The following is a 22688-nucleotide window of genomic DNA, read 5'->3' as shown; positions in this document are numbered from 1 at the left end:
CGTCTGCTAAATGACTGTAATGTAATGTAATGTAATGTATCCCTATAGTGGTATGCCACATACCACTCCAGGGATAGGTACATACCGTTGAACCACGGTGGCACACCATCGGCCACTTTTTGACCTCGGTGTCACTCCCTCAGACACTGAATTAAAATAGCATTAAGAGTGAAACGCTGAGTTAAAATAGTATCAAGAACAGTGTAATAGAACTGCGTCACAGTCTAGCTTGTTAACAAGTCTTATACACATTTATAGTTCATTTAAACTGCATGAACTCACACATGAATGAAAACAATAAGAAGAGAGAACACCTTGAAAGAGGACTTGACTGCAGCGTCTGGCTGATATCCTCAATCTCTGATGACGAGTGACTGTCAAACAAAACAAAAACTTTAGAAACTCAATATTCCGAACTTCTGGAAAGTTCTATGACACACATGTAATGTTAAAGTTGGAGCTATTTATTTGATATTAGTATTTTGTTATTTAATTAATAAGTAGTATTGTTTAATTATGCTATATGTTTGCTTATTTAGATTAGATTTATTGTGTGATATATTAAGATTGCTTTTTCTCTTTAATAGTAATTTGTTTAGTTATATTATGTTTTGTTGTTTAAGTATACTTAGTTTTGGGTTAGTTCGTTTGTTAGTTCTTTGGGTAAACACTGTGGGCACCTTTGGCTATATATATATATATATATATATATATATATATATATATATATAGATATATATATATAGATATATATATATATATATATATATATATATATATATATATATATAGGAGTAGGTAGGTCCCACCAGCACAGGAGAGACAGCGTGAGACAGAAGTTCTCTTTGTTATTTTTGTTTGTTTGCTTGTTTTGTTTGGCTTACTTAAATAAAGAAGAAAAATCTGAATCCTGTATCGACAATCTACTCGTTCCTGCCTGCGTAAACTACAAACCACGGTGCATCAGTGGCCTTTGATTATCGTTTGTTTTATTTAGATTTATTCGACAAATGGCCTCTACGTTAAGTAAAAAACTTTGCCCTTGGACTCAAAGGACCGATCCCTCGTCATTGGACTGGTCGGATCGAAACTGGTCCGTGATACGACTGGCGTATAGGAAGACGGTCAAACGAGTGGAGGTTAAAAGTCCGTATTCACAGTGATGTCCATGTTTCATGATGTTTGAGAAGTCTGACTGCGTTGAATCGCTGCAAATAAACATTCAGCAACACCCGCGCACCACTATCTGCAGCTTTCATTGATCACAAACCCGACTTCAGTGTGTGTTTGTGTGATGAATTGGACCCGATCGGCCTGTAAGCACCTTTGCTGTTTTTTGCTGCACTTCGCCTGCATTTACGTAGGTCCGATGACGGATTTCATTGACGTGCGACAATCAGTTTAGAAGAAGCGTTGAAAATGTCTGACGTTCAGGCGAAGGATGTTGAAACGCCTTCAGTAAAAAGAGACATTAAATTGACTTCTCAAGGCTTGGGCTTCTACACGGAAATGTACCAGAACTAAAGGACTGCAAAATGTAAACAAGCCAAGACGTGTATGAGAGACACAAGTGCCTTAATGACAAGTAATGGTGATTTTTTACGTAGTATATATATATATTTCTACTCAGTATATTGTATTCATGCATAAGTAATTTTGCTCTGAACTTTGTTGAACTTCACCGTGTCTCTGTTGTGCGAAAGAAGAATTCTCCCTTGCCTGTTCACAAAGATAACTAACTGTGATGTATGAGAATGTTCCATGCCAAGGCCTCTGGGCCGCTTGTTTTGGTTGCTGGCCGTTTGTTTTTGAATGTTGTTCCATCAGTCTGAGTCCAAAAGTCTGAGACCGAAACGTCTGTAACATCGGTCATCGGCCCCCACCTTTGCTCATTCTGTATAAAGAAAGCTTGTTCACTTTTTTCTTGGTTCTTCCTCACTGAGACTGTACGCAGTCTGTTGTGATGATTGAACCTTCTCTGCGCAGAGAACAAATACTTAAAAGACAACCTGGTTTTTGGTATTATGTATTTCAGCATTAGAAGACTCACGCAAAGCGGGTATAGGAATATTTTCCACCACACACACTGTGATGTGCAAGTGTTCGATGACAACACGTGACTCGATTTATGCCCTATAACTGTCGTTTCTTTAGAAATGCTTTCAGACCTAATACAATAACAACACTGCTACATAATTAAACAGCTCTACCACATTGTTTTATTGCAGAAGTAATGGGCGCACATCATGATAATGCAGTAATGTACAAAAGAGCAGGAAACAGACTTTGTGTCTCTGTGTAATGGCAACGGTTTAAAGTCTTAATATGACACCTTAATAGTAAATGACTTCCTTTCTCGTGTATATGTGCACGTCTCAAGATATGTGTGTGAATCGGTTTCTCTGTACTGTATGGTGTTGCCCTAACTGTCTTGTAATGTTGAACAGAAGAGGCCCCACCTGGCCCCAAACCTGGGGTGGGATGGCGCTATTCCCCACTCTTTCTCTGAGCAATGGTCTAATTGGCTTGAGGACCTGCAAAGGATGTCTGAGTTCAAAGTGGACCGCTGCTACAGCACAGCTTCACCACTTTTCCGGTGCCAGTCAAGTTGGATACGGAACTGTGTCTTACGTGAGATTGGAAACGGTTCATAAAGTACATGTTGCATTTCTCTTGGGAAAGGCCAGAGTTGCTCCACTAAAGCGGACTACAATTCCTCGACTGGAACTCACAGCCGCAGTTGCGGTTCGTGTGGACAAAATGCTTCGGAAGGAGTTGCAACTCAAGCTGGAGAAGTCAGTCTTCTGGACGAACAGCACAACAGTCCTCAAAGATATCTCTAGTGAAACTAGACGATTCCACACTTTTGTGGCAAACGGAACCGCTTTCATCAGAGAAGCAGCAGATGTGGATCAGTGGAGATATTTGGGTTCCAAGGAGAATTCAGCAGATGAAGCATCAAGAGGAATGAGAGCTGAGGATTTCCTGAAAGGCAGGACGTGTGGTGAAATTCAAGTAAATCGGACATACTGGCCGAGGGGCGTCGCCGGTCTGACTGATAGGTGGCGCTAGAGAGACATTTTTTAAAACGCAATTACGAAACCCATATCATACGTCTATTTTCACCAGGCCTGAGAAGTCCGCAAAATTTGGTGAGTTTTGGAGTATGGCAAGTATCCGAAATATGCGCTGAATGTTCTAAAATATATATATATATATTTTTTAAAGTCGTCACGGAAGTGTACAATCCCCAGGTTAACACTATTACCTTTGTCAGCACGTTTACCCTTGTTTGCACTGTTAGCATTGTTAGCTGCGAGCCAAAGTCGTTGCGAAAATGAAGAGAAGAGACGGAGTTCTTGGAGTAGCAACCAGCGGGAAGTGTTTTAATGAGCACAAGGCAACATTCATCAAAGTCCAACGTGTCAGTTATTACAGCTTACCCTTATAGTCTAATCCCCCCCCCCCCCCCCCCCCCTTAAGTCACTTTCCATCAATCAGATCAGTCGGCCGAATCACATAAACAAAACATCCCTGGTTTCCAACACGGGGCCTTGCTTGTTTTGCCTAGTTTGGTCATGTTATCTCCAGAACATTATAACAGAACATGTTGGCAGGATGTTCGTCTCGTTCGCTGGGAAATGTTTGGGAGTTTCATGACGCCATCGTTCTTCACTCGAAGGCTGCTGGCACTCATACTTTCTAAAAAAAACATCTGTTTATTCAACTGGGTTGAGATATCAGGATCAGAACATGTTTTCAGTTCAATCCTAAGTTATATGATGATTTTCTTCAACAGCTCAGTTGTCTCAATGATGAGAACCGTGAGGAGAGAAATAGATTTCAAATTTAGCACCTTTAAATATATTGCTAAAAAATGAACATCTCTGAGATAATATCCTAAAAAATGTGACTTAGGTAGACACAAACTTTACTGCAAACAGACAGACAGGCTGTGTGTACAATGCTACTAGAAAATGGGATGAAAAAAAATAGAAGCGGGACAGAATGGAGGAGGAGACGTGACTTTATATCAGCTTCCTTTCTCATTTAAGAGAGTGGGTCAGAGACGGAGAGAATAGCAGGAGGTACTGGAGCAGTGTAGCACGTCTGAACATTCTACAGTTGGGATTCCTCAGGAAGAATGGCTCATCTGCCGACAAGGTATAATCTTTATTTGGGCTTTTATATTACTTTGCTATGTGCTTTATAACATCGCCCGTGAATGACAGTATACAGACTCTTTATATGTATTCATCTTCATGGTGTAAAGTCAAACAGAAAATGGTTTAGTCTAGACTTGACAGGGCACAGCCTGTTTAAATGATACCCATTTTATTTGTTGTTCCAACATGTGCCTCAACACGTTTAGTGTTAGATGTCAATGAGATTAAGTCCCACGGTTTAGATAGTTAGTAAAATCACGATGACAAGTATTTAAAAAACGGTTGTGCCGTTTGTTCAATTCTGAAATGAATATAGAAAGAAGAGTTAAAGAAATTGAGTTGCATTAAGTTGTCCTAAATAATAATCAGTCGTGGAAAGTTACAAGGTACCATAACTACAGCATTTAAGTACAGTTTCGAGGTACTTGTACTTTATCCATTTTCTGCTAATTTATACTTCTACTCTTCATACTTTGCATATTCAAAAATAATGTACAAAATATAATCAGCAAATAAATAATGTAAATGTATAGATAAAACGTATACATATATATATATATATATATATATATATGTATATATATACGTATACATATATATATATATATATATATACATATATATATATACGTATATATATATATATATACATATATATATATATATATATATACGTATATATATATATATATACATATATATATATATATATGTATACGTTTTATCACTTTTTAAATAAAGTATAAAATTGTATTATGTTATATATATATATATACATATATATATACATATATATATATACATATATATATATATACACATATATATATATATATATATATACATATATGTATATATATATATATATATATACATATATACATATATATATACGTTTATATATATATACATATATACATATATATATATATAACATAATACAATCTTATACTTTATTTAAAAAGTGAACTCCAACAGTCCTAGACTTGCAGCAGAAATAGCCAATTAATTGGCAATTTTACACATTTCTAGAGTCCCAGATGACAAACACATGTCAGTGCCTTTGTCTGCAGAATTTTCCGAGAACTCATTAAACCGTAGCCGTCTAACCAGACTGTTGTGCCGGTTAACATCATTGTAAAACTGACTCATTTGAGCCTAAACGTTTTATCCACAATCAGCTTCTCTGGGAACTACATTAAAATGGGCAAACAGCTATTTCACAGTATTCTGTGTCACTCAGTATTTAATACTTCAAAAGCATTAACTCAATATTTCTCAGCACTTCACAGTGTTCAGTGTTTCCCAGTATTCCACATCATGATAATGACACAACTTTAAAGAAAATGTCAAAGTTACCTTCAAATTGCCTTTTTTTTTTCTTCCTGACTCTCCACAGCGTCGCTGCTAACTTCAGCACTCAACAACAAAACAACACAAATAACACAACGTGTCCTGAAGCAGAATTGAAGGAATGGTACATCACTGTGGTGCCGGTGTTTATCCTGCTCATCACTGTGCTGGGAATCGTGTTAAATGTGTTTGTACTGCTGGTGTTCTGCCTTCATAAGAAGGCCTGCACCATGGCTGAGATCTACCTGAGCAACATGGCCGCTGCTGACCTCCTCCTCGTGGCTTTTTTGCCCTTCTGGGCTGGATACGTAGCCAAAAACCTCAACTGGACCTTTGGTTATCCCCTGTGCCAACTGGTCACCCTCTCCATCAACATGAACGCCTACTGCAGCATCTACTTCCTTGTTCTGATTAGCATAGATCGCTATGTGGCACTGGCGCACCCGCTGTCCCATGAGGGAATGCGTAGGCCAAAATATGCCAAACTGGGCTGTCTGCTGGTTTGGTGTTTCGGATTGTTCCTGAGTGTCCCCACACTCGTCTACAGGGATGTGACATATTCCCATTACACAAACTCTATTGTGTGCCATCTTAATTACCCAACCCTCACTGAAAACTGTGTGTTTACTGTGATGCTGATGACGTTGGGCTTCATCATCCCCCTTTTCATTATTTCCTTCTGCACTTTCAGGATTATTCGAGCTCTGAAAAACAGGTCAATTGTTGGGTTAAACACCAAGAAGAGGGAGCAGAAGGCCACCACTCTAATGCTGGCGGTCCTCCTGGCGTTTATGATCTGCTGGGTACCATTCCACCTGGTTAAGATAGTCTTATTCCTTCTACATGCTGAAGTCCTGACAGACTGTACCTTCATCACTATCGTATTTACCTGCGCAAGTAGCTTCATGTATTTGGCCTTCTTCAACAGTGTTCTTAACCCCATCCTCTACATTATTGTGGGAAAGAACTTCCGCAAAAAAGCTAGGGAGCTCTTCAAGCAGTGGAGCATTAACAGAACAACGACCCTCAGCACCACCACCATACGCTTAACAATGTCCAGAAGTGTTAGAACTGAGGTGTAGCCTCAAGCTGATCTGCAGGATATTTCTTTTTTTAAGAAGCTAGTGTGTTTCTTTTCTTTTACACTTTCACATAACTAAACTGTTAGTTGTTTGATTGTTTGCTCTCAACACATGTAATGGTCATTTTTTTACGTAGTATATAGGCTATCGAGGCTATATAGGCTTGGACGTAGGCTATCCGTCCAAATTGCAATTCGTGACACGTGACTCGATTTATGCCCTATAACTGTCGTTTCTTTAGAAATGCTTTCAGACCTAATACAATAACAACACTGCTACATAATTAAACAGCTCTACCACATTGTTTTATTGCAGAAGTAATGGGCGCACATCATGATAATGCAGTAATGTACAAAAGAGCAGGAAACAGATTTTGTGTCTCTGTGTAATGGCAACGGTTTAAAGTCTTAATATGACACCTTAATAGTAAATGACTTCCTTTCTCATGTATATGTGCACGTCTCAAGATATGTGTGTGAATCGGTTTCTCTGTACTGTATGGTGTTGCTCTAACTGTCTTGTAATATTAATTAATGTTAGTTAAACATCCAAAAACTAACCCTGCCATAATTTATAACCATGTATTTCCCCTTCTCTCAGTCATGTCGGTGTTTCTTTACAGCTTGAACAAACATCACTGTTGATGGAACAAACTCTGTGCTACAATTGTGAAACTATTTGCATCATCAATGTAATGTTACAGTCTGGAGTTTCCAACTACAGTGGCCTATCTTGAGGACTTTATTACTACAAGGAACTCTTATCATTGCTCTGTACTGAAGAGAAGTTATTAAGAACAAACTAAGCTCAACCGACTACATAAAGAAAGCTCAAGAGCTCGTGTGGCAAGGCAGGTTTATTTGTAGAGCACATTTCAACAACAAGGCAATTCAAAGTGCTTCACATAAAACCATTAAAAGCATCAAAACATAAGGCAAAAAAAAGGAAAAACAATTAAGAAACATTAAAAACAGTCATTAAAACACTGAAAAGCTGTGTAGGAAATAAAATACAGTACTAAAATGCAGGAAATTGATTAATATCCTTGAATGTGGTTCAATTAAAGGCAGCAGAAAACATAAAAGTCTTCAGTCTGGATCTAAAGGAGCTGAGGGTCTCAGCAGACCTGCAGCTTTCTGGGACTTTGTTCCAGATATGTGGAGCAGAAGAACTGAACGCTGCTTCTCCATGTTTAGTTCTGACTCTGGGAACAGGAAGTAGACCGGTCCCAGACGACCTAAGGGGTCGGGATGGTTCATAGGGTAGCAGCAGATCAGAGATGTATTTTGGTCCTAAACCATTCAGTGCTTTATAAACCAACAGCAGGATTTAAAGTCAATTCTTTGTTGGACAGGAAGTCAGTGCAAAGACCTCAGAACTGGAGTGATGTGATCCACTTTCTTGGTCTTAGTGAGGACTCGACTGACTTTTTACAGAGACCTGTGAACACACCGTTACAGTAGTCCAGTCTACTGAAAATAAATGATGGACAAGTTTTTCCAAATCCTGTTGAGACATAAGTCCTCTAATCCTTGATATATTCTGCAGGTGATGTAGGCTGGTTTGTATGGAGCTAAATCCAGGTCAAAACATTTTATCATTTGAAAAAATTATTTGAACCTGAAAGCTCAAGTTGTGGTCTTGAACATTGAAAAATACAGCAATGTATTCAAAATAAAAATAAGTGAATGAAAAGTTTTTTGAGGTTGAATATAATTTTGATTCAGTTCCGGAATTTTTTTTAATACATTTTTTTTTTCACTTTCATATATATTTTGATATTTGAGGTCTTGTATTTTTCAGTTTCAGATTTTTTTTTCCGGTTTCAAATCTTTTTTTCACTTTCAGATCGTTTTTTTCAGTTCAGACTTTTGACCCTGAACTTAGCGTGGGGGCGTGGCTTCAACTGAGTTTGTTTAAATTCTATGGTTCTTGCCAAGTAATCAGTCATTGTACTGATGTTGTTGTGTTCCCAGATCTTAGCAAACTAACTCAGTGAAAACAATGTTTTATTGGCAAATAAAATGATTCTAAGCCTTGGGAAACAAGCCATTTGTGGCTCAAGAGAGCAGTTAAAAGTCTGATATTTCCACATTTCCTCATGTCCGCAGGTTAAATAAGCCTGGAATATTGAACTCTTTTAATGCTCTCAAGGTCAGAGGAAATTATATTTTATTCAACACATCATAGACTTTGTTTATTCAGGTTCTACATTGTTAACATCTATAGAACAGCCTCACCTTGTATCTGTTGAAATGTGTATCATGTTGAAATAAAACTGTTGAGCTACAATGCACATTCAAATGTTTAGTGTTTTCACAAGTTTTTCTAAAAAAAAAGACTTCATAAGAAATAGGAAAGTGATCTGCGAATCATTCATTTAATAGGAACGATTGGGAGTGTTGCACATATCGGAGTTGGCGGATTTTCTATATTGGATCTCAACTCCCATAATATTAGAATACAAATGGACAGAAAGGAACGCTAGGCTTCACTATCCTCTCAATGGAGAGGCTTCTTAGAACCAATGATGCAACGTAAACTACAACTAGATGGCCTCAGTAGCACAATGCTAATGAAACCTAATGAAACACGGCTGAACTAATAGAATCCTCCACTGCACCATAGCAGGGAATGATAGGTTATGCAAATACACGCTTGTCTTGAAAAGCCCAAAATATAATGAAAATATTACAATATAAATACAAGTCCTGCATTCAATCCTATTCAAGTGAAATACAAACAGTATTATCAGCAAAATAAAACACAAGAGTAACAAAAGTAAAATCACTCAGTCCGCACAAAAATGATATATCATTAAACATTATATTATATTTTTTTATTGACACGAATGCATCAATGCATTAATAGCATTTGACCTAGGGTTGGACCCCCTCCAAAAGGTCACACAATGTATCCAAGGGGTCGTTAGGCGATTAGTGGGACATGACAGAACAAAAAAGAATCTTGTTCATCAACTTTGTAATTGTATTTTTTAGATTATTGTCCAAATGTTTATTTGTTATGAAATATTGGACCATTAAATAAACACATATGGCGGGGGGGGGTTAGAGAGGAAATGTATCTTTGGTGGAACAACTGACGACACAGTATTATTTGCATTAAAACTTTCGGGTAAAGTTGAATCTTTGGGTCGATCCGGTGATGAAATGACAGCCACAATGAAAGCATCGGATGCTGTTTCCAGAAGTACTTCTACTTCCTGCATCATGGAGACCTCGGTGGAGAAGAGCACGTATCCAGCTGTCTACTCTCTATTTCTTATTGTGGGCTTTCCGGCCAACCAAGAAATCAACCCATTAACATTCATTAAATATCGCACGGTCAAAAACGGTTTGCCCCCGTCTACTCAGCGACACCTGTATCAAGTGACCCTCCTGATTAGAGTCACCTGTGGCCTAATTGACGGCGGCACTACGCCCCCAAGTGGTGGGAGGTTGTACCAAACAAAACAAAATGTATCTTACAGTATGTTTATATTGTCAAATGTCACGTTTCTATTTGATCGTTTGACGAGAACACACAATGATGTGTGAGTATTTTTCATAAGTAGTAACTAGCATGCACTGGGGCCCGTCGTAACACCTTACACCAATGCATGGGTCAGGAGTACTGACTGAAGTATTTTATATACTCTTTGTCCGTCAAGTCCACAACTCACCATCACCTCGTGGACGTCCCTCCACACTGCATGCAGTCCCTCAACCGTACGGAGGCAGAGACTGTTCGCACCACGTGGACCTGGAGAAAGTTCAAGTCTGCCTTGAAGAGTGTGAGTTCAAGGACTTCCCATGCGATGAACATGTGTTCCATATCTGTGTGGACCTAATGTCAACTTGACATAGTTTGGAATACGTGGATGTGTGAATGACTAGTTATGTCCTTTCAATAGCCCAGATGTAAACAACTCAGACATTTGCAGTGCGTGTCAACGTAAGTATCCAGGGTTTGTAGAGTTGCTGCACTGTAGCTGGAACTAAACTGTAAACACGTGGCGACAGCTCTAAAGTTATGATGTTTAACCGCCAACACGTGGTATTGTTTTGGTCCACAGCAACGTTATAGCGCGTGAGAGCCACGTCGCGCTACGAGCTGTGACAACCCGGAAGCTTTACCGCGGTTATTGTTTTCTCATATGTACAAAAACATGGTTTTTAAATTCACTAGTCTATGTCAGGACAAGGACAGCCACCGCCCGCTTCTGGTAGGGTCCAAACTCACCGACAACTTGAAGAGCTTCTTCTAAATCCATCCCCGGTACGGCGGACAGACGGCGGCGGCTCTCTGGTCTAACGTTACGAGCATCACCGCACAGAGAGGAGCGAGACGAGAGGATGATCCCCGGTTCACTTCCGGGTTCGCTTATTTCCTGCGTTCACGTGCTACTCAATGTGAAATAATGACAAATACAGTGTGTATAGCAAAGTCACACATTTATTGTCAAGGCACTTTATATAAACAATTAATATGCAAATCAAAACTTTAAAATGTTAACTAAAATAAATTACAAAAATAGTGGCTCGTCTTCCCTAAACGTAACACACAAAAATACACTAAACTAAATGGACAAAAATAGTAAAAGCAAAACAATACTACAGAAAACAGTGCATAAAATGACTTTAAGCAGATTGATGGCATACATATATGCTTCAACATTAACTCTGCATTTTTGTCCACTTTATTTGCTTATCATAAAAGCATGTGTAATATATGTTTACACAATGTACATTGAATCTTCTTCTTTAACTGTTAATTAAATCAGAAACAAAATACTGACAGCATTCCTAAGGTGCATTATTACAAGCAATTATTTAATAAGTACATCTGCTACATGACTCCATTAACACTGAAGAATCCTCCAGCTCTTCATATGTACTTGTGTCAGTCTGCCCAGTTCATGGTGACACTACTCAAAGAATCACAGACGAGTCATCATCAGCATCTTCTTTTAAATTAAAAGAAAGAAACGCCTTTCATTTGTCAAAAAAAAAAATTAAAAAATGAAGATGCATTGCTATTTTAGAACTGGGTAATTAAATATTTCACACTTTTGGTTGTTAGATTGAGATTGTGTATATATGTATATATATATATATATATATATATATATATATATATATATATATATATATATATATATATATATATATATATATATATATATATATATATATACATACACACACACACACACACACACACACACACACACACACTTCTCAAATCTAAAATTAGAAAGAAATTGGCTCATGAATGAGATTTTAAAAGGACTTTAATTTTGAAATCCTACATCAGAATGTCCTGATTATCCCTAAGTGACACTCTGAGGTGGTGTACTATTAATCTGAAGTGAAACTATTATGTAACTATGGACCATTTCATGAATATGACAGGTCCTCTCACTTTAACCGGAATTGCTCTTATTTTGAAGTCTGATCTTACACGCTAATACCATAATGCCGAGTAAATACAAGTACCGCAAAACAACGTGCGGGCTGACTTGACTGTGACTTTCGAAGTGGAGGCTGGCTTGACCGCAGTTTCTCACTGCGGGTAGAGCGGATTGTGAACGGTTTCACTAACGTTGGCACTGAATGGGTTAGTCATCCGGCAGGTGATGTTCTGATCGTGTCCATTCTTAGTGTCGGTGATTTGAATGTCCTTTCCCGACAGCCCCTCCCAGTCTTTGGCTCCCATCTTCCAGCTGTAGGTGACTGGTTCCGCCTCTTTGGTGTCTCCATCACAGCTCACATTACACACCAATGAAGAAACTGCACACGTCAATGTTCTTATCCTCACCATAGGCTTGGGCACGTGCTTGATCCATTTAGCCGTGTAGCTCACACTCTTGACGTTGCTGTTGATATCCGCTGAATACTCGCCCGTGTCGTTTTGAGACATGTTGTTGATGACCAGTTGTCCCGTCTTCGTGTTCAGGGTTGTGCGGTCTTTAAACGAGCGGTACAAGTCCACAGAGCTGCCTTCGACCCACTCAGCCAGCAGATTATCTCCGAACTTCCACAGGATGTGTTTGATGGGTTCAGGAAAAGCAGGACTCACGTCCAGAGTGAGGGTGCCGCCTTCCGCGAAGTACGCGTCTTCGGTCACAACGAGGCTCAGCGCCGCGAACAGCACACACAACCCGGTCAGCGTCTCCATCGTCAGCGGATCAATAATACACAACTGGAGGAATATCGATCTTCATGACAGCCTAAAAGAAACAACTTTTTTTTCCGGGTCGCCACACTTCGACAGAGCGTCGACACCCTTGTCTTGTTTCTGGAAACGCAACGGAAGATAAAAACGAGGACCAGCTCCTCTCATAGGTGTCCTGTGTGTGCCCGATTGCAATTTAATTGTATTTTATTGTGTATCACTGCCACCATTATTCAAGTAAAATGATCTGAATACTCTTTCCATCATTGTCCTTTTTAAATCAGGATTTAGACCGATGTAGGACATCAAAACACGATGCAGTGGTTTCATAGGAGTTGGCAGCTGAGAGGGTGATCCCGGCTCACTTCCGGGTTCACTTCATTTCCTGCGTTCACGTGCTACTCATGTGAAATAACGACAAATACAGTCTGTATTGCAGAGTCACACAATTTATTGTCTTGGCACTTTATATAGACAATTCATACAGTAAATCAAAACTTTAAAATGCTATATAAAATAAATTACAGAAATAGTGGCTCGTCTTCCCCAAATTTAACACACTAAACTAAATTGACAAAAATAGTAGAAGACAAACAGTCACAGAAAACAGTGCAGAAAATGACTTTAAGCAGATTGATCCAGAAGATGAATGGCATACATATATGCTTCAACATTAACTCTGCATTTTTTGTTCACTTTTTTTTTGTATCACAAAAGCATGTGTAATATGATATGCTTACACAACGTACATTCAATCAATCTTCTTCTTCTTTAACTGTCAATTAAAGCAGAAACAAAATAGTGACAGCGTTCCTAAGGTGCAGTATTACAAGCGTTTTATAAATGCATCCGTCTCATCGGCTCCATTAAGACTGAGGAATCCTCCAGTTCCTCAAATGTACTCAGTCTGTGTCAGTCTGCCCAGTTCATGGTGACACTACTCAAAGAATCACAGACGAGTCATCTTCTTTTAAATTAAAAGAAAAGACAGACATTCATTTGTCAAAAATTTAAAAAAAAATGAAGATGCGTTGCTATTTCATAGCTTGGTAATTAAATATGTCACACTTTTGGTAGATTAGTTTATACTTATTAGTATAATATATAGATAATTAGTATATTGTTTGGATCATGTAGGATTGTCTGAATAGTATGAATTCCATGCTGAAATGTAGCTGAATTGATACTGAATGGCAGTTTATGAGTCGTTTCATCCATTCATCTTCCTTTCTTACACACACACACACACGCGTGCGTGCGTGCGTGCGTGTGTGTGTGTATACACACATATATTACAAAATATGATCATGTTTTCATGCTGTTCTCCAATCAACATTATTGTTTAGGCAAGAAAGTATGAAAATCTTTCTAATGCACTATATAGTGTGCATTTTTTATATAACATATTTACTATATTATAATTGTATATATTGTGACGTGTATTTTTCTTTATCTTTTCTCTTTATATATAATATTAAGATTTTTTACCTGTGACCTATTGCTGCTTGTAACAAAATAATTTCCCCTCGCGGGATCAATAAAGTTAGTATCTATCTATCTATCAGTTGATGATGCACACATCTGGAAGCTAAAACCACACAAACATGTTCATGTTGTTTTCTGTAACAACAGCACTCAGAGGACAGTTGATCCTGTTTCTATGAGAACCTGGGATCAAACAGTTTCTTCACAACTTGGTGGAGGTTGCTCTTTGTTAAGATGATGAATCAGTTGGACGTGCTGTTTTATATGCAATATCAGTTCTGTCGGAGCCTCGATTTTGCCAGGGGAATTTCTTATATTTCCACAGAAAAACAACCACAAGCACAGCCCCAACAACCAGCATACCGATCACCGCCCCGATCACAGTCCCCACTTTGGATGGCTCCTGGTAGAGCGGATTGGTAACGGTTTCACTAGCTTCCGTACCGATTGGGTTAGTCATCCGGCAGGCGATGTTCTGATCGTGTCTATTCTTAGTGTCGGTGATTTGAATGTCCTTTCCCGACAACCCCTCCAAGTCTTTGGCTCCCACCTTCCAGCTGTAGGTGACTGGTTCCGCCTCTTTGGTGTCTCCATCACAGTTCACATTACACACCTCTGAAGAAACTGCACACGTCAATGGTCTTATCTTCACTTTAGGCTTGGGCACGTGCTTGATCCATTTAGCCGTGTAGCTCACACTCTTGACGTTGCTGTTGATATCCGCTGAATACTCGCCCGTGTCGGCTTGAGACATTTTGTTGATGACCAGTTGTCCCGTCTTCGTGTTCAGGGTTGTGCGGTCTTTAAACGAGCGGTACAAGTCCACAGAGCTGCCTTCGAGCCACTCAGCCAGCAGATTATCTCCGATCTTCCACACGATGCGTTTGATGGGTTCAGAAAAAGCAGGCCTCACGTCCAGAGTGAGGGTGCCGCCTTCCGCAAAGTACGCGTCTTCGGTCACAGCGAGGCTCAGCGCCGCGAACAGCACACACAACCCGGTCAGCTTCTCCATCGTCAGCGGATCAATAATACACAACTGGAGGAATATCGATCTTCATGACAGCCTAAAAGAAACAACTTTCCCTCTTTTTTCGGATCGACACCCTTTGACAGAGCGCCGACACCCTTCCTGTCTTGTTTCTGGAAACGCAACGGTAAAAAAAACAAACGACGAGCAGTAGCTCCTCCTCTCATAGGTGTCCTGTGTGTGCCCGATTAGAATTAAATTAAATTCAACAGTAGCAAAAGGGTCGAAGAAGTGCTCGTATTTATTTATTTTTAAGCAGAAGTAATGTCATGTAAAATTTATCAATTTCAATTTAAAGTCTTACTTTAGTAAAAGTACTCAGTAGCCTATTTGCACCAAAATGTACTTCAGGTAACAAAAGTAAAAGTACTACTACTGGCAGTGGTGGACTTGTACTACACTTTAGAGGGAAATATTGTAGTTTTTACTGCACTACATTTATTTTAAAGCTTTAATTACTTTGCAGATTAATACAAATCTAGATCAACTAATAAATTATGATTATTAATACAGTTAATAAATATTGTTTCATGTATTAAGTTACTCAGTAGAGTATTTTTGCACTGTAGAATTGTTACTTTTATTAAAGTAAAATATGTAAAAACTTCTTCCATAACTGACTACCATGACTTGCTATTGCATGACTCGCCGCTGCCATTTATTAAGAGATTATAATTATTTTAAATTTACTAATTATACCGCTAATTATGTTGTTAGAAACGTGCAGGTATTCATGTTACACATTTTACACACATCCTCAGCGAGCCACTCGTTTAAAAAATAAAATGTAAACGAAAAATATACAGAACATTGATGCAAATATGAACAACAGAAACAGCAATATACATATTGAAGTCTACATTATACAGTTTGTATTAATTGTGACGAATGAAGTTATGTCTAGCAGGCAGTTTTTCGGACACCTATTTCACCTCTAGAAACCGAAAGTAAAACACGGTGACTTTCCCCATGGTCCTTTGTGCTTAGTACACATAATATTTAATAATTTATTCATGTTCTGAGACTATTAGTCATTAGAGATGTATTTCATGAATACATTTAGGTCAATAAGTGCGTAGTAAAAAGACAAAATACACATGTATGTGTGTATGAATATAGATGTTTTAATGTGTCCTGTCTGTAATTTAATATTCCCCATTTAAAGCAGCTTACTACACATGCAAGTACAATGTCTGCCTTTTACACACAAGAAGTGGACAGTATAGTCGATTTTGATTTGATGTGTAAATGTACATAAGAAGTGCAGGGCTATCTTCATGCTGCTGCTGTGAGCTGAAAGTCACTGTTAGTCATAAAGATTACATTAATCAAGTTGAGGACAACTCTGCTTGTTACTGTTAGTGCAATAAAACATTCTTGAGTGAAAAGCCAATTCGTTATGAATACATCATAATAAGCGAGCCCTAATTAATCGGCTCCGTCTGCAGTCTCTCATCTGCTGCCGTGTTTACATGAACAAAAGCTTTATTTATTCATTTATTCTTTCAAACAAGCTAAACCAGAAGAAGTGGTCCGTCTGTAGTCTGTTTATCTTTGTTCTTGTAAACTTCTCTGCTGGTTGAGACAAAGCAGAAGGTATGACTGATACTATCTGATGTCTGTGTTCTTCAATATTGATTATTATCATTTATAAACTTGAACCAGAAATGTTATTTATTGACATTTTAGATTAGTTTCCAGTGAGATATTAATGACTTACTGTTAACATTGCTGTCGCTGCTCAAGAAACAATATTTAGTGATATCTAATTTATAAACTGCTAATCCTGTTCTGAATTAGTTTTAAAAATCTTTGTCATTAAAAAGAATCAAGTATTGATAAAAGTAGCTCCAATTTATGTAACTAAATACGTGTGTCTAATTAAAAATAATTAAATTAATTTATTGACTAGTTATAAGCAAAAATCGCAGTTCTGTCTCCATTTGTAACAAGTTCTATCAAGATCTTCGCATCTAAATTACAGTCAAATACTTCCTGGAACTATGTGTCAGCATTTGGAAACTTCCATTGACGTGACTCGCTCTTTATATGGCTCTGGTGTTGGTCACATCATCGTTGATGAAGTTTGCTAAAGTTTCCTTATGGGTTCTGAGAAAACCCTCCGCCCAGTCTAAGCTTATAATAGTGGAACTATGTTACTTGACCGCTTGTAAATCTTAGACGGTAGATCAGTAACTGTGCATATTGGGACAGATTCTCTTGCTTCTCTTAAAAAAAAAACAACAACATTTCACCATATCTTAGTTCCTCAATTTGGACAAACATGATTAAATCCTGTTCAACTCTCAGAATAACTAAAGTGTATATCAGAGTTCAAATTGTATCTACTGGAATCAATCATTCATTCACAAAAGTATGAAACAAGTATAAATCTCTTTAATTTTACAAGTAACTTGAAGACGTTGAGACATACACTACTAAAAACAAAGACACATTCATTACACAGCATCCTAACATTTAGAAGACGAAACAAGTTCAAAAACACAAGTAAGAGTTGGACAGTAATACCATCGTTTGAGAGGAACACATTTAAACTCTTTTAGTTCTGAGAGCGGAGCGGTAGTCTGGATTTCTGTGGCGTTGACGCTTCGTTTTCTGACGCTTTCTGCCTGGCGGGGATCTTTGCTTCCTTCTTACCGCCCTTCTTTTGCTGGGAAAGAGAAATCACAGGAACATCATGATAATGCAGTAATATACAAAAGAGCAGGAAACAGACTTTGTGTCTCTGTGTAATGGCAACGGTTTAAAGTCTTAATATGACACCTTAATAGTAAATGACTTCCTTTCTCGTGTATATGTGCACGTCTCAAGATATGTGTGTGAATCGGTTTCTCTGTACTGTATGGTGTTGCTCTAACTGTCTTGTAATATTTGAATGTTAAACATCCAAAAACTAACCCTGCCATAATTTATAACCATGTATTTCCCCTTCTCTCAGTCATGTCGGTGTTTCTTTACAGCTTGAACAAACATCACTGTTGATGGAACAAACTCTGTGCTACAATTGTGAAACTATTTGCATCATCAATGTAATGTTACAGTCTGGAGTTTCCAACTACAGTGGCCTATCTTGAGGACTTTATTACTACAAGGAACTCTTATCATTGCTCTGTACTGAAGAGAAGTTATTAAGAACAAACTAAGCTCAACCGACTACATAAAGAAAGCTCAAGAGCTCGTGTGGCAAGGCAGGTTTATTTGTAGAGCACATTTCAACAACAAGGCAATTCAAAGTGCTTCACATAAAACCATTAAAAGCATCAAAACATAAGGCAAAAAAAAGGAAAAACAATTAAGAAACATTAAAAACAGTCATTAAAACACTGAAAAGCTGTGTAGGAAATAAAAAACAGTACTAAAATGCAGGAAATTGATTAATATCCTTGAATGTGGTTCAATTAAAGGCAGCAGAAAACATAAAAGTCTTCAGTCTGGATCTAAAGGAGCTGAGGGTCTCAGCAGACCTGCAGCTTTCTGGGACTTTGTTCCAGATATGTGGAGCAGAAGAACTGAACGCTGCTTCTCCATGTTTAGTTCTGACTCTGGGAACAGAAAGTAGACCGGTCCCAGACGACCTAAGGGGTCGGGATGGTTCATAGGGTAGCAGCAGTTCAGAGATGTATTTTGGTCCTAAACCATTCAGTGCTTTATAAACCAACAGCAGGATTTAAAGTCAATTCTTTGTTGGACAGGAAGTCAGTGCAAAGACCTCAGAACTGGAGTGATGTGATCCACTTTCTTGGTCTTAGTGAGGACTCGACTGACTTTTTACAGAGACCTGTGAACACACCGTTACAGTAGTCCAGTCTACTGAAAATAAATGATGGACAAGTTTTTCCAAATCCTGTTGAGACATAAGTCCTCTAATCCTTGATATATTCTGCAGGTGATGTAGGCTGGTTTGTATGGAGCTAAATCCAGGTCAAAACATTTTATCATTTGAAAAAATGATTTGAACCTGAAAGCTCAAGTTGTGGTCTTGAACATTGAAAAATACAGCAATGTATTCAAAATAAAAATAAGTGAATGAAAAGTTTTTTGAGGTTGAATATAATTTTGATTCAGTTCTGAATTTTTTTTGAATAGATTTATTTTTTTCATTTTTCACTTTCATATATATTTTGATATTTGAGGTCTTGTATTTTTCAGTTTCAGATTTTTTTTTTCGGTTTCAAATCTTTTTTTCACTTTCAGATCGTTTTTCTCAGTTCAGACTTTTGACCCTGAACTTAGCGTGGGGGCGTGGCTTCAACTGAGTTTGTTTAAATTCTGTATGATTGTCTGATAGCTTATGGTTCTTGCCAAGTAATCAGTCATTGTACTGATGTTGTTGTGTTCCCAGATCTTAGCAAACTAATTCAGTGAGAACAATGTTTTATTGGCAAATAAAATGATTCTAAGCCTTGGGAAACAAGCCATTTGTGGCTCAAGAGAGCAGTTAAAAGTCTGATATGCACAAAAATTATATATCACTACACATTATGTTATTATATTGTTTCATTGACACTAATGCATCAATGCATTAATAACATTTGACCTAGGGTTGGACCCCCTCCAAAAGGTCACAAAATGTATCCAAGGGGTCGTTAGGCGATTAGTGGGACATGACAGAACAAAAAAGAATCTTGTTCATCAACTTTGTAATTGTATTTTTTAGATTATTGTCCAAAAGTTTATGTGGCCTAATTGACGGCGGCACTACGCCCCCAAGTGGTGGGAGGTTGTACCAAACAAAACAAAATGTATCTTACAGTATGTTTATATTGTCAAATGTCACGTTTCTATTTGATCGTTTGACGAGAACACACAATGATGTGTGAGTATTTTTCATAAGTAGTAACTAGCATGCACTGGGGCCCGTCGTAACACCTTACGCCAATGCATGGGTCAGGAGTACTGACTGAAGTATTTTATATACTCTTTGTCCGTCAAGTCCACAACTCACCATCACCTCGTGGACGTCCCTCCACACTGCATGCAGTCCCTCAACCGTACGGAGGCAGAGACTGTTCGCACCACGTGGACCTGGAGAAAGTTCAAGTCTGCCTTGAAGAGTGTGAGTTCAAGGACTTCCCATGCGATGAACATGTGTTCCATATCTGTGTGGACCTAATGCCAACTTAAAATAGTTTGGAATACGTGGATGTGTGAATGACTAGTTATGTCCTTTCAATAGCCCAGATGTAAACAACTCAGACATTTGCAGTGCGTGTCAACGTAAGTATCCAGGGTTTGTAGAGTTGCTGCACTGTAGCTGGAACTAAACTGTAAACACGTGGCGACAGCTCTAAAGTTATGATGTTTAACCGCCAACACGTGTTATTGTTTTGGTCCACAGCAACGTTATAGCGCGTGAGAGCCACGTCGCGCTACGAGCTGTGACAACCCGGAAGCTTTACCGCGGTTATTGTTTTCTCATATGTACAAAAACATGGTTTTTAAATTCACTAGTCTGTGTCAGGACAAGGACAGCCACCGCCCGCTTCTGGTAGGGTCCAAACTCACCGACAACTTGAAGAGCTTCTTCTAAATCCATCCCCGGTACGGCGGACAGACGGCGGCGGCTCTCTGGTCTAACGTTACGAGCATCACCGCACAGAGCGGAGCGAGACGAGAGGAGCGAGACGAGAGGATGATCCCCGGTTCACTTCCGGGTTCGCTTATTTCCTGCGTTCTTCTTCTTCTTCTTTAAATTTGATTGGCGGGTCGCAACCAACTTGAATAGGTGCATACCGCCACCTACTGTACCGGAGTGTGCAGTTTCAGAGTAAAAGTTTCATTACTGTTCTAAAAAATAAAAAAAATAATAATTAAATAAATTCAAACACATAAATAAATAAATACATAATACTACTAATAATATTTACCTAATCAACACCTGCTAACAACTAAATTCTACGGTCTAATCCCGTTTCTTTAAGAAATCTCAACAGTGCCCTGCAGCACTCACGCCATTCTTCGTCCAATACAAGAACTCCCTCCAAACTCCACCGCCGTCCCAATTGACGAATTTTTTGCTTCAAGATGTTCCTTTCTGAATTGTATCTTCGACATTTTAGGATAACATGCTCCACGTCTTCAGTGACATTACAAACAGTGCACTTATCTGAGTCCCTTTTTGCCATTAAATACAGCGTTGAGTTAAGTCCTGTATGTCCGAATTTTAACCTCGATAATATTACCTCCTCTCTTCTATACTTCCCTTTGTATGTCTTCACATTTATGGATTTTTGAACGTTATAATAATGTCTTCCTTTGTTGTCATTGTCCCACTTCTTCTGCCATAAATCCCGTACTGCCTCTCTTATTAATGCTTTTGCTTCCCCCTTCCCAAAAGGAATATTCAATATCTGCTCTTCTTTTAGTTTTAGTGCTCTCTTTGCAATCATATCTGCTCTCTCATTGCCCTTCACTCCTACATGAGCAGGAACCCTACAAAATTGAACATTTATTCCCAGTCTTTGAAGTCTCAACATGATCAGAGATATTTCCATCACTAAATCCTCTCTTATTGCTTGTTTTGACTTTAGGCTGTTTAAAGCTGCAGCAGAATCTGAACAGATGAGCGCTCTCTCAGGCCTGACCTCTTCTACCCATTGCAGTCCCAAGATGATTGCAGTCATTTCAGCTGTGAACACAGACAGTCTGTCATTAATTCGTTTACATAAGGTCACACTGAATTCTGGAATGAAAACCCCTGATCCTACATGTCCATTCCCGTTGTCTTTAGATCCATCTGTATAAATCTGCAGATAGTTATAATAATTATTGTTGATGTATACTTGAGTCTGATGTCCAATGTCATAGGAGTTTCTTTCCATCCATTTGTTCCTCTGTTCTATGAGTGATAAATCTACATTGTGGACTGGTAATATCCAAGGCGGAACATTTCCCCACATTACATTGGGACCATACTGTAACCCATTTAAATCATATTCTTTGGCTATTGCACTGACTGTCCAACCAAACCCTTTGCCTTTAATTCGGGTGTATTCCCAGCATTCACACAGCACATTAGTTGTGGGAAGTTCCTCTCCTGATCCCTTTAGCTTCACCCAATATGCCAGAGCTAGTTTTGAACGTCTTAAGCTCAATGGCAGTTCGTCAGCTTCCACTAGAAGAGCGTTGTTTGGGGTAGATTTAATTGCACCCAAGCTAAGTCTCAGAGCTCTGAACTGAATTATATCTAACTTTTCTAATGTGCTCTTAGCAGCTGCTCCATACACCATACATCCATAATCTATACATGATCGTATAACGGCCCTATAGATATCCATTAGTGACCGTTTGTCTGCTCCCCATTCATGTCCAGAAACTGCTCTCATAACATTAAGCACCTTTTTACATTTAGTTTCGATATGCTTAATATGAGTTCTC

The 22688-nt window shown here is 38.5% G+C and overlaps 2 protein-coding genes, 1 long non-coding RNA gene and 1 pseudogene across 3 annotated transcripts; 1 reads left to right on the top strand and 3 right to left on the bottom strand.

Annotated features, from left to right (window-relative positions):
* Nucleotides 1-4076: 4076 nt before the first annotated feature.
* LOC137888470 (B2 bradykinin receptor-like) lies at nt 4077-8884 on the top strand (annotated as a pseudogene).
* A 2992-nt stretch (nt 8885-11876) lies between these two features.
* On the bottom strand, nt 11877-12895 carry LOC137888463 (SLAM family member 7-like). Its single transcript, XM_068731867.1, has one exon. It carries the CDS (start codon nt 12779-12781, stop codon nt 12167-12169), a length of 615 nt encoding a protein of 204 aa, XP_068587968.1. The 5' UTR covers nt 12782-12895; the 3' UTR covers nt 11877-12166.
* Nucleotides 12896-13211: 316 nt separating this feature from the next.
* LOC137888482 (lymphocyte function-associated antigen 3-like) lies at nt 13212-15424 on the bottom strand. Its single transcript, XM_068731885.1, has one exon. The coding sequence runs from the start codon at nt 15273-15275 to the stop codon at nt 14493-14495; it is 783 nt and encodes a 260-aa protein (XP_068587986.1). The 5' UTR covers nt 15276-15424; the 3' UTR covers nt 13212-14492.
* Nucleotides 15425-17667: 2243 nt separating this feature from the next.
* LOC137888498 (uncharacterized) lies at nt 17668-20911 on the bottom strand. The gene is made up of 3 exons (XR_011105143.1): nt 20817-20911; nt 20257-20336; nt 17668-17961 (listed from the first exon to the last, which is right to left on the bottom strand). It is a non-coding gene; the product is annotated as an uncharacterized lncRNA (long non-coding RNA).
* Between the last annotated feature and the right edge of the window lie 1777 nt (nt 20912-22688).

Source organism: Cebidichthys violaceus, unplaced genomic scaffold (assembly GCF_023349555.1).
Source record: "Cebidichthys violaceus isolate CVI_PGR_0920_01 unplaced genomic scaffold, fCebVio1.0.p SCAF_54, whole genome shotgun sequence".
NCBI lineage: Eukaryota > Metazoa > Chordata > Actinopteri > Perciformes > Stichaeidae > Cebidichthys > Cebidichthys violaceus.
This window is presented reverse-complemented; position numbering and strand designations above follow the sequence as displayed.

Coding starts and splice junctions, on each gene's coding strand:
- LOC137888482 (XM_068731885.1), bottom strand. CDS start 15,275: ATGGAGAAGCTGACCGGGTTGTGTGTGCTGTTCGCGGCGCTGAGCCTC.
- LOC137888463 (XM_068731867.1), bottom strand. CDS start 12,781: ATGGAGACGCTGACCGGGTTGTGTGTGCTGTTCGCGGCGCTGAGCCTC.